The sequence below is a fragment of the Drosophila serrata genome, unplaced genomic scaffold (assembly GCF_035046125.1).
Source record: "Drosophila serrata isolate PLE 108 unplaced genomic scaffold, ASM3504612v1 contig_293, whole genome shotgun sequence".
In the NCBI taxonomy this organism is placed as follows: domain Eukaryota; kingdom Metazoa; phylum Arthropoda; class Insecta; order Diptera; family Drosophilidae; genus Drosophila; species Drosophila serrata.
In genome coordinates, this window is record NW_028257191.1 from 3,143,044 (window position 1) to 3,154,496 (window position 11,453).

General features: G+C 43.1%; 4 protein-coding genes and 2 pseudogenes across 7 annotated transcripts; 4 read left to right on the plus strand and 2 right to left on the minus strand.

Annotated features, from left to right (window-relative positions):
• Nucleotides 1–1,259: 1,259 nt before the first annotated feature.
• On the minus strand, nt 1,260–2,741 carry LOC110184210 (mpv17-like protein 2). The gene has a single exon (XM_020952657.2). It carries the CDS (start codon nt 2,090–2,092, stop codon nt 1,355–1,357), a length of 738 nt encoding a protein of 245 aa, XP_020808316.2. The 5' UTR covers nt 2,093–2,741; the 3' UTR covers nt 1,260–1,354.
• A 10-nt stretch (nt 2,742–2,751) lies between these two features.
• Ype (yippee zinc finger protein) lies at nt 2,752–4,524 on the plus strand. Of its 2 annotated transcripts, none has more exons than XM_020952663.2 (4): nt 2,752–2,939; nt 3,129–3,383; nt 3,458–3,617; nt 3,988–4,524. In XM_020952663.2, exons 2-4 carry the CDS (start codon nt 3,266–3,268, stop codon nt 4,073–4,075), a joined length of 366 nt encoding a protein of 121 aa, XP_020808322.1. In that variant the 5' UTR covers nt 2,752–2,939; nt 3,129–3,265; the 3' UTR covers nt 4,076–4,524. The 2 variants fall into 2 exon arrangements, with proteins under 2 accessions (XP_020808322.1, XP_020808323.1); XM_020952664.2 differs by having other exon boundaries at nt 2,797–2,935.
• A 2-nt stretch (nt 4,525–4,526) lies between these two features.
• Tim9a (translocase of inner membrane 9) lies at nt 4,527–5,656 on the minus strand. The gene is made up of 3 exons (XM_020952665.2): nt 5,031–5,656; nt 4,837–4,932; nt 4,527–4,766 (listed from the first exon to the last, which is right to left on the minus strand). Exons 1-3 carry the CDS (start codon nt 5,088–5,090, stop codon nt 4,635–4,637), a joined length of 288 nt encoding a protein of 95 aa, XP_020808324.1. The 5' UTR covers nt 5,091–5,656; the 3' UTR covers nt 4,527–4,634.
• Nucleotides 5,646–10,843, plus strand: Rbp1-like (RNA-binding protein Rbp1-like). 2 transcript variants are annotated; one of them, XM_020952658.2, is made up of 2 exons: nt 5,646–6,284; nt 6,850–10,843. In XM_020952658.2, exons 1-2 carry the CDS (start codon nt 5,896–5,898, stop codon nt 7,193–7,195), a joined length of 735 nt encoding a protein of 244 aa, XP_020808317.1. In that variant the 5' UTR covers nt 5,646–5,895; the 3' UTR covers nt 7,196–10,843. The 2 variants fall into 2 exon arrangements, with proteins under 2 accessions (XP_020808317.1, XP_020808318.1); XM_020952659.2 differs by having other exon boundaries at nt 5,665–6,284; nt 10,019–10,843.
• LOC147643120 (uncharacterized) lies at nt 7,926–8,638 on the plus strand (annotated as a pseudogene). Its single transcript, XR_015272571.1, has 2 exons — nt 7,926–8,169; nt 8,261–8,638. The product of XR_015272571.1 is annotated as an uncharacterized LOC147643120 (transcript).
• LOC147643121 (uncharacterized) lies at nt 9,106–9,866 on the plus strand (annotated as a pseudogene).
• Nucleotides 10,844–11,453: the final 610 nt, after the last annotated feature.

The window sequence follows — 11,453 nt, forward strand, 5'->3', positions numbered from 1 at the left end:
CAAGATTAAGTCTCGCTACCTAAGCTAAAAATTAATCTTCTGAGCTAAAGAAGAAAAAAATAAAACTGGTTCGAAAAGGTACCAGGGACTGGTATTTTCTTATATTCGTTTTTTGTTTGTGAAACCGCCGGGCCAGACACAAATACATATATTCGAAAATTAAGCAAAAATCAAATAAATCGAACGCGAAATACATTGGAATAGATGAGAGAAGAGACTTGGTATTTTTACGCTCCCAAGGAACTCGATTTCGTTGCCATCCACATGGCATTGAGACCGAGTCTTTGCTGATTCCTACCTTCATATGTCGTGGCTTTTTTTATTTTTTTGGCAACTTTCATTATCAATGTCAAGCACGATTCTAATTAAACGCTGTTGAAATGAAAAGCAAACTCAACGAGATAAGAGCTTAGGCAGCTGCTCATGTCATTAATGGATATGGAGGAAGGAACGGGATCTATATACTATATAAATTCTATATAAAAGCTATATAAAAGAAGTGTTGCAGAGTTTTTGGAGAGATGACGTATGGCCAAAGTATTTCGGGATATGATAAAGCTAAACTAATAAAAGTCAAGATTATCTATCTTCTACTTAAGTTAGATATAATACAAAACACTTTGGTCATTAATACCATTGAAATAGTATCTAACAGCTTATAGTTCTTAAATTACTTTATGATTCTCATCATATTATTGATCATCATTACTTAATTTATTTGTATTTTCATTAGCTTGCTCTTAATTATCGATTCATTATTATTTATTTACTTATATTTGCCAATTAGCAAGGGGAGTAAGATTGATTTCAGTTAGAATCTTTGAAAGTCAAGTCTCTCGTGCGGAAAGCCTCACGTGTCCCTCCATCTATATTTATAGCTACGTATTTTCGAGCTGTTCCCCGATTTATTTTTAATATGCCGCAAAATTCTGAAGTGGCTGCCAAGCAGAGCTTATCAGGTGGAAAGGAGACGCAGAAGGTGGGCCTGGCCTGGCACGGTAATGCCTCCAATCACTGACATCGCCTGTTTGCCATCAGCGAAAACCGGGGCTGTTGCTAGAGGGAAACTCTTATCGCCATCGTACCGAGATTCTGATTCTGATGTGCGTCATCGCAACGAGAGATGGCACGGGCTTCCCGCTGCTGCACCCGCATCCCTCAACGGAGATCTGACTGGCAGGTAGTCCTTTATAACAACTGGTTATTGGCTTAAAATAACCGGAACAGATTGTCGGATCTTAATAACAACACTCAGACAATTGCTTGGTCTGTACAACATTGACTCGTCTATATTTACAAGGAGTTGGGCTTTGAAATAAATAGTTAAAAAAATAAGGCAGAGCGTGGCGTAGGGCTAGGGTAGCTTCTTGAGGTGCGGATGTGACTGCTTGTGCTTCACCTTGGAGGTGAGGACATCGTAGCCGAGACTGATGATGTTGTCATAGAAGATGCGGTAGTGCGTGGGTATCCAGTAGAAGTTGACGAACTGCGCCACTGGCCACACGGTCCATTCGGCGGCGTAGAGCTTCCAGGCTTTCTCCTTGATCTCCTCCCACACTTCATGCTTGTCCTTCCGTTCCAGCAATCCCAACGTGACAAAGAACGCAGAGATGTAGATGGGCGAACAGATTAACTGGTCGAGCACAATCTTCTTGGCCACCACACGCATGCTGCGACCGGGCATCCGCCTGTCCAGCATTTTGTACCAATAGTGACATATCACGCCCACCGTCACACCGCTAATTGCCATGTGGGCGGTGCGGGTGGACTCGAAGCGTTCGATCTCCTTGCAATAGATCTCAAAATGCTGTTCGAGCACATCGCCCACACAGCTGAGCGTCAGTGAGATGCCCACATTGGTAAAGAGCAGGAAGCGGCTGCTAAACGCAATTGCATGCAACTCGCGTAGCTTTTGCAGGGCTCCTGCTGTGCCAGCTCCCACTCCGGCTCCAACACCAGCTCCTGGTGTTGTTTCACCGCCACCAACACCGCTCCTCCGGGGCCAACTGATGCGAAGACTGCGCGGACTTGAGCCGCGAACGGCGCTGGAGAGCAGGAGGCCGCGGGCCGAACAGCAGCGCAGCGATTGCATGGAGTCCTGAAGGCAATGTCCACGTCTGTGTCCCGCTTGTTATTGTTTTGTTGTTGTTAGAAGACCTTCGTCAGCAGCGGTCCAGCCATATTCCTCAGGTGTCCAAAAGATGCGCTTGCGGATCCGGTTGCGGATCCAGTTGCTGTTGCGGTTTGAGGTAGTTCCGGGTTGTGCGAAGTTACGGTGGAGCGGGGGTATGGCTTTAAAAGTGTACACGCATGTTCGTTTTTTATGTTTAGTTAAATTTTAACTTTTGAAAGGCAACTCGGACACGCAACAGCAACAACAACAACAATAGAGAGCCGACAGCTGCAACAACAGCTCCAATCACGTGTAGCGATCAGCTGTTGCGCTCAGGGCTGGCCGGACACGTGTTATCGATAGTTTTCTAGGGTGCCAACACAATCGTAATGATAATAGGTGGCTTGATTTTCGTTCACTTTGTTAAATAAATACTTTTCTTCAAATGGTGGTCTTGGCTAAATAAAATAACAAATAGTTTGACGTTTGTTACTTATATACTTAAACTATAATTAGCCTTGCTTAATTTGCTGTCTGTAGTAAACTTTGTTCCCTTAAGCATTTCTTTAATAATGTTAAACCCTACACGAAGTAAATATAACTTATTTGAAGTAATAAATAGCTTACGAAATCTTCGTAGTTTGACGATATTCTATTCTCCATCCCTAACCATTATGATGTCCGATATTTTGTGTATCGATATCGGAGAACACAGCGACAACCCTAGAAAGCATTCCACTGCGTTTGTTGATTTTATTTTTGCAAGCGTCGCATTATCATCTATTTCTAAAACCTAATTCGGTGACCTTTATCGGATTGCAAGTGCGTAAGTTAGCCTAATTACGACCTCGATGCCACCAACTGCACCTGGAAACAGATGGGCAGCTGTTGTGGCTGCACTTCTGTCAGTGGAAACGCAATTGTTGAGGGGAGTCCAAAACAAAAGCGTAGCAGTTAAGAGATAAGGAGGAGTGTTACAAGGCCCAAAAGTAATCCCCGCATTATTCCCTCATAGGAACAAAGGAACTCGACTCCTCATACACGCACACACCTAGACCCATACACACTCATCGCCCGCACACGCACAGCACACAGGGGCAGAGCCAACGAGCGAGCGAGAGAGGCAGAGGTCGCAGAGCGAGAGGGAACACAATGGGACGCATTTTTCTGGAGCATCTCGGAGGCCTTAAGCTCTTCAATTGCGCCCAATGCCACACGAATCTGACCAACCGCAGCCAGCTGATTAGCACACGCTTCACGGGCGCCACGGGTAAAATACATCCGTTAGAGAGATTATGCAATGCATCCTCAATCACTGTCTTTTTGACCTTGGTATTGTTCCAGGACGCGCATATCTGTTCAAGCGTGTGGTGAACCTGACCTTCAGCAACATCCAGGAGCGGGTGATGCTCACAGGCCGGCACATGGTGCGCGATGTCATGTGCAAGAACTGCGGCGCCAAGCTGGGCTGGATGTACGAGTTCGCCACCGAGGAATCGCAAAAGTGAGTTTAACCTGGCAACCCAAAGCTTGGAGCTAAACAATGCTGTGATGTTAAGCTTCAGTTACGCACTAGGTCCACCAGAATATATAGAAACACTTGCTAAAGTTAACAATAATTAGAAAATATGATAGAAATCTAGTCAGTCAATGACAAAATGTGTTGCCAAACTCCACACAAACTTTAATCAGTTGTGTCGAGTCCTAAAGTCGTCCAATTTCTATATAAAGCCTATCCTATCTTGCGAGAAAGTTTTCTGCTGGCGTAGTGTGTGACTAAGCAGCGGAAACGCACTTTTTGCTTGCAACCATGCTCCAATCTTGGTTGTATCAGTTTAAAACGGTTACTAACTTATAATTTGAAACTCCTGCAGGTACAAGGAAGGCCGCGTTATTCTCGAATACGCCCTGGTTACCGAGGCTGAGGGGTTTCAATCAGAGGCCGCCACCACAAGTCATTGAAAGGACGAACCCATCCAGCGAATGAAAGAACCACGCATCGGCGAACCGTCTAACCGTGTGTAGCCCTAAGTATTGAGTAGCAAGTCACAGGCGATGGCTTCTGCGCATTAAACCTTAGTTTAGAGATCGCCGTAGTCAGCTCCGGGGTCCAAATTCCGGTTGCCCGGTTTACGGAACGGAGGACTTGCTTACGGCCCTGTCTTAACGTTACTTAAACGTAGTTGTAGGCATAACTAAGTAGCAAGTAAGCAGCTGCGGCACCCCGATTCTATCATAAACTGTCATGAGGCTGAAACGCTAAAAAGAACGAAACAAGAATACGAAAAAGATCCTGTCTTTTCCAGTTCCCGTTCGAGTTCTGATCACACTTGTGTCTTTCAAACAAGATCTCTAGACCGTAATCAATCACCAATCAATCAGCAATAAAGTACCACAATTATCGAATAGTAGCTCCGGGTAACATCATTAAATCGTCCTTTACTCAGCTATTTTGACAAATGCAACAAAAATGCATCATCTTTCAACATCTAAACTAGTTAGGCTAGAATTTAAAAACCATCTATAGTTTGCCAGTCTTTTGGGCCATGGCCAGGGCATTCTCGTTGGCGATCACCTGGAACTCCTGGAAGCGTTGCGATACCCGCTGGTTCATCTTCAGGTACTTCTCCATGCAGTTTAACGAGCACTTGTCCTACAAACACACGCATAGCACACCGAATGAGTTTCGTGTCTAGTGTTCACTTGGCAATGCAACCACTCACCTCAGATTCCTTGACGATCCGAGATGAAAAGTCGCGTACGCAATCTGTGAAGCACATTTCGGACAGCTTATTGTACGACATCAGAAAATCGGAGAACTGCAGAGAAGGAATTAAGTTGAGTAAAAAAACACACTCATTCATCACTTTGCCGCCTTTGGGGCCCATTCCCGCGCCAAGTACTGTCGCCTCCTCACCGTCTTCATCTGATCCTTGTCCAGCTGCTCTAACGCAATCGATTCCGGGGTCTTGGCCATTTTGTGTTGCAATATTTTATTGAGGTTTCTCCAAAAAAGAAATGTGCCAAAATTAATGTGCCTATATTAAATAATAGGGACAGCTGAGCAGTATGACCGCGCTGGGACCGTCCAAAAAAGTTCTTGAAATGGAAATGGTATTTATTTCTGCACTGGTCACACTGTTCCCGGTATTTTCTTAGATTTTCTGAGGAAAAGCTTCGTAGCACTTAACGTTATAAGCCTTTCTTGGCATTTTCCCGGGTAAAATCGTATATCCCCATGCGCCGGATCTTCGTACCCCAAAATAAGACAAGCTAGGAAGACTGCAAAATAATCAAGCTTTCTGGAAATAAATCTTAACCGATATATAACCGTTTGAAAGTAATCGATAATACTGAAAGCTTAAAATATCCATATTTTTCGCCCGGTGTTTTGTGAGAATCGGATAACAATTCTGTTATTTTAACAAAATGCGATGCACATGAATAAAAACAATTAAAACCTAGCAGTGTTAAAAATGGCTGTTCAAAATACAAACAATCGATGTATCGATAGTGGCATCGATGTTTTGACAGCTATTCCGACCATCCCTAGTACAACGCCATCTTTTTTCCGCAAACATTGTAAAATTTTTTTTTGGCTTGGGTGTGTTCGCTGCTGCTGCGAAGAAAAACTGCAATCTCACGGGCCAGCAGCTGTCTTACGTTGTAAAATCACAGTACCAGACAACAGGTCTGCATTTGGCAAGCCACTGACGAAGTCGGGACACGGGGCAGAAGGAGCGACAAGCAAGTGAAAGGAAGACACAGATATTCTCAGCAAGATGCCACGCTATCGGGAGTGGGACTTGGCCTGCAAGGTCTACGTTGGCAACCTGGGCTCCTCGGCCTCCAAGTACGAGATTGAGAATGCGTTTAGCAAGTATGGGCCCTTGCGCAACGTCTGGGTGGCTCGCAATCCGCCTGGCTTCGCCTTCGTCGAGTTCGAGGATAGACGCGACGCCGAGGACGCAACCCGTGGCCTAGACGGCACCCGCTGCTGTGGCACCCGCATCCGCGTCGAGATGTCCTCGGGCCGTTCCCGCGAGGGACGCGGTGGTGGCGGCGGCGGAGGCGGAGGAGGTGGCGGCGGAGCGCGAGGCGGTGGCGGAGGCGGCGGTGGAGCCCGTGCTGGCGGTGGAACTCGAGCTGGCGACGGCGGTGGACGCTATAGGTGAGTACCGTGGGCATTATGAAACATAATTGCATTCATATGTGCGGAAAAAAAATACGTACATATATATATATATATATATTTGATCTGTCGTGTGTGTATGCATGTGAAAAATCGATTCGCGTATACATACGAAAGCGGGGCCAGCAAAATTACAAACACACATATATAATATACATAAACATGCACACACATACCCACACCCACACATGCAGTAGTATGCGCGCGCGTCCAAGACTGTGGGCACACGGACAGTGGTATCCGCACACAGTCGTGGGCAATTGCTAGGCTTGATACGAATAATTCGGTCAATTTTTTGTCAATTCAAACCATTTTCAATGCGCTTTCTCATCACTTTTCATTTCGCACCAAAAGTCAAATAGGAAAATCAATAAAAATGATAAACATAAATACAGAAACCGTAGAGCATACAAGATGATAATAGAGATGTAGAAAAAAACCTTTTGTTTGTTGTGTTTTTTAGCGAAAAATCTTTTCAAAAATATATAAAGTAAAACGAACGCTTGGAGCCAATTTTAATGTGGTCTCACCAATCATTTTGCAGGATAAAGTCTTCTTCTTCTACTACAACAAGCACAACAACAATAAGAACAACAACAACAGCTACTACTACTACTACTAGAACTTCTACTACTCCTCTTCCTTCAACAACAACAACAACAGCTACTACAAGAACAACTTCACGTCTCACCACTACTACTACTATTACTACCACCACCAGTACAACTGCAGATCCTGCTCCTCCTATTACACACATTTCACCAACACCAAAACCACCAACGAAGCCATGTGTAGTCATATTTTCGACAATCAACAACAACTACACCTGCAGACGCAACTCGTTGTGTGGCTTTGGTCAGATATTCAACAAGTTCGATATATTCCGCTGACCACACAATACCAGAACCAATCACCAAACGACCGAAACCGCAACACTATGTTACAACAACAACACAACAAAATCCAACACCAATACCCCCACACCTTGAGCTCCGAATCAGCAATCAGCAAATCATCACAACCTCAGCTCGGCAACGTCTCCAGCTCTGCAGCTACTCGAACCAGAATAGTGCACCCACATCACAAACACATAACACAAACCAGCATCATTCATTAATTCCCTTGTTAAATTGGTGTGTCCAGAACCACTCCTCGTACCCGCGGAGGAATCTTCACTCTTAGGGATGCATAATAATCAAAGAAACAAAGCACAATGCAGCGCCAGATTTTGTATTCTATTTTTAGTAGATATTCAGAACTTTGTTTCATTTTACTTGGCCAACTGACAAATGTTTCATAAGCGCAATATTGTATGCAGGCTGTTTTTAATTAGCTGTTGGTTGTATATCTTAAATGACAATATTTGGTAGTATTTTCGATTGTAATATTTTGCCTTCTGCAAATTTAAAATACATATATTTTTCAGAAAATATTTGCTAGTATTTTCGACTGTTATATTTTGCCTTCTGCAAGTTTAAAATACATATATTTTTCAGAAAATTGAAAAGTTACTATGTCAGCGGTAATTGTAATTAAATAGCTAAATGATCATTGTGCATTTTAGGAGTGAGAGAACTCTCATCCCTAACCATTCCTCATCTTCAAGTTCCCAGAAAACACATGCCTTCAAGTCACACAATTAACAATCTTACACTAATCACCAAAGAACAACTGCGTCCTCGACATCAGCGGCAACAGAGCAACTCCATAACCGTAACGGCCAAACTCCATCAACAATCTAACTCCAAATCTCTGCATACTCATATATGTATTTATATATATAGAATAATATATATTTATACACTCACCACTTGAGCAACGCTTCAATAAGTCAACTTCCAACGCCTCCAAGATCTTCGGCTGTGTCTTCCGGCTGACTCGAACTCGAACTCGAAGCCAGCCAGCTTCTTCTTCGTCCACCGAATCTCTTCCGTCCCCAACAAACAACCAATCAGCCAAGCCACCAACCAAAACCACCAAACAACCAACCAACCAACCAACCACCTCATCACTCGTCATCTCTAGTGCAGCTACAGCATCAGCAACCAGCTTCAGCTACGGCTACAAAGAGCAACAGCAGCAACAGCTACTCCAGTGCAACAGCAGGCAGGCAGGCAGCCGACAGGCAGGAACCAGCAAACAGTGTTGGATGGGACTGAATCCCTAGGGCTTTGGTCCCATCCTTGATCTCTTGTTGGTTCCACCACACCCTGTAGTTGCACCTTTCCCTTGAAATCAATCAAGATTGAGGATGCTTTTACGCTAATATACCTTCAATCACAGCAAGTATGAAACCTTTCGCAGACCCCGTTTGTTCCCCTAACAAATCAAAACTTTAAAAACTTGATGAAAGCGGGGAAACGAAACGAAAACGTAACGTAATCGTAATCGTAAATGTCTCTAACCAAATCCGTTTCTTATTTTTTCTATTTATGGTTTCTGCTAATGTTTTTTTGTCTTTCGTTCTTGTATCCTAACACCTACTGAGATAATGTTGTTAAAGCTAACTGTCTGCTCTACATAATATATATATATATGATATACACTATATATATGTATAATTTATGTACTACTTGTGTGTGCATTGACTTAAAGTCTGACTCTTCACCAACGAACCAATTAAGAAAAGAAACAACAGACCGACCAACCAAGCAAGCACCAGAATCAGCAGCAGGCAGGGTCCTCTTCGAGACTTCGTTTCCGTCTTCATCTCAGGCTCCACAAGTCGCGGATGGTAGGAGCACCACCAACCACAACCACAATTACCACCACCAACCTGCTCCCTTCTTGCTGCTAACTGATGCTTTACCCACAACTGCTTCTTCATCTCCGAACCTCGTTCTTCAGCTGCTGCAACTGCAATAATGCGGAACGAAACAGAGATCTAAAAGAGTCGCCAAAGAATAAAAATAAAATTACACACACCAACCAAAACCACCAACAGCCACAACAAAACACCACCTTAGTCACAGTCAATCAGCTCAGTATCAGTATCGTATCAACTGTCCAAACTACAACTCAACAACAACAACAACCTACTATTACTACAACTCAACTACTACAACTCAACAACAAGAACAACAGTCTTCTCAGTCTGCTCTGCTCATCAACCAACTAAGCAACCAACCAACCAACCAACCAACCAACCAATCAGCCAACCAATCAACCAACCAACCACCACCAACCAACCAACCAACCACCACCAACTACTTTATGTAAATGTCACACCAACGCTTTCGTAAACGGGGCCAAAAAAAAGATCCGAAATAATAAGATCAGCTCAAAAACTCCACCACCTTCAAGCACCTTCAGCCAGCCTTCACCAAAAAAAAAGTATAAAATCAAACAAAAAAAACAGCCAGCTCTCCGCTCTCAGCTCTCAGCTCCGCTCAGCTCAGCTCCAAAATCAGCTCCGATCCGTATCCGATCCGCCAGATCCGTCAGCCCAGCCCAGCTCAGTTCAAGTTGTGTGTTGTTTGATCGAGGCTCTATCAACTTTACGTATCTTAAGGAATTGTTAATTTACTACACTGCCTAATTAGGTTAATTGTCTGTGCAAAATCTATTTAATTTGTATTTTCTCTCTCTCTCTCTCTCTCTCTCTCTTTCTCTTCTCTCTATCCCCTGTATCTTTCTCTCGCTCCTGCCTGTGTGCATTGCGAATTTGTTTCCCCCCAACGCCACACCACCTCCCCGCCCCCGTCTCATTACAGATCCCGATCACCACGGCGCTCCAGGACACGCAGCCGTAGCTTCTCACGGGATCGTCGCAGTCGCTCCGATTCGAGGGATCGCCACTAGATAAGGGGCCCTGAAGGAAGACCGATCCGGACTACACACTCACATCTATATCTATATCTCTATATTGAGATATACACACAGACACACCCACTCCTTACTTGACCCACAGAGCTGCGGCCACAACTTGTATAGCCACAGAAGATTCCTTGGTTTAAGTAAGAAGCCTCAAGTTACAAATTTAAATATCGCCCCACGTCACAGAACCAGAACCAGCACACACAGACCAGCATCCAGAATCGAGCACCAAGAAAGCATAGTCCAGCCGTCTCCTGCGATGTGGATGTGGGTCGCAAGTATAGCCACAGTATCGTATGATACATATTGGTATTTAGCCTTTAAGACTTTTGGTAGACTTTAATTCAGCAACAAACAAAACAAAGTAAGAGAAAAAAACAAAAAAGGAGAAGGAGGAAGCAGTATACAACCAACCATCACAAGAACACACAAAGAGAGCGACAACAACAGGCGGGATGAGCAAGTGCATCGGGTGAAGGTAAATGCGATCAGCATCATTGGACACGAGACGCATTATTCTATACTCCCGTTTTGTTTTTCCCCCTAAATCTGTCGCAACACAAAATGTTTAAACAAAAAATGGATTGATAAAATAGAAATGAATAAAGAGAAAACGTAAGAATTTTCTATATATATACGTATACATATGTATATATATTGATAGAAGTGAAAGTAAATAAGTGAAATGAGAATCAATAAATTGAACATAATTTAAAACCAAATCGACCAATCTTTTTCTTTTGTTTTAAAGGGATAAAAAGGATACAGAACATATCTTTAAGATATATCTATATGGATATCTTTCCAGTGGAAGCTTTACTGTCAAGGCCTTGAACAAGGTCTAAGGAAATCCAAAAGCAAGGCTCATTCGAAATTTAATAGTATTTCTTTAGATCACTTGTAAGATTTAAAGGCACATCTTCAGAAATACCTAATAAGAAAGCTATAGATAGCTCTCGGATAAAAACACACCCTATACTATTTAACAATATGTATTTATTTTGTATATTTTGCTTCGTTTTTGTTTTCTTTTTTTTTCTTTTTTGTAACATTAGTAATGACTTGAAAGGACACAACACATTAAATGTTTTTTCGTGATCGTTTCGGGTTAAGCATGGCTAAATATGTGTGTATATACGTATACGTAAAGCAAATATATTTATAACTTTCCGTCTAGAACAATATCAGAATTTTTGGCCTTTAGTAATCAAAAGCTCACTTGGCTCCAACAAAATTATTGTCACTCCTCCGTCAGAGGCTTTAACGCATCTGCCAGAGAATCATCAATCAATTCATTCAATCAAGATCAAGGACTACATATTATATAGATAT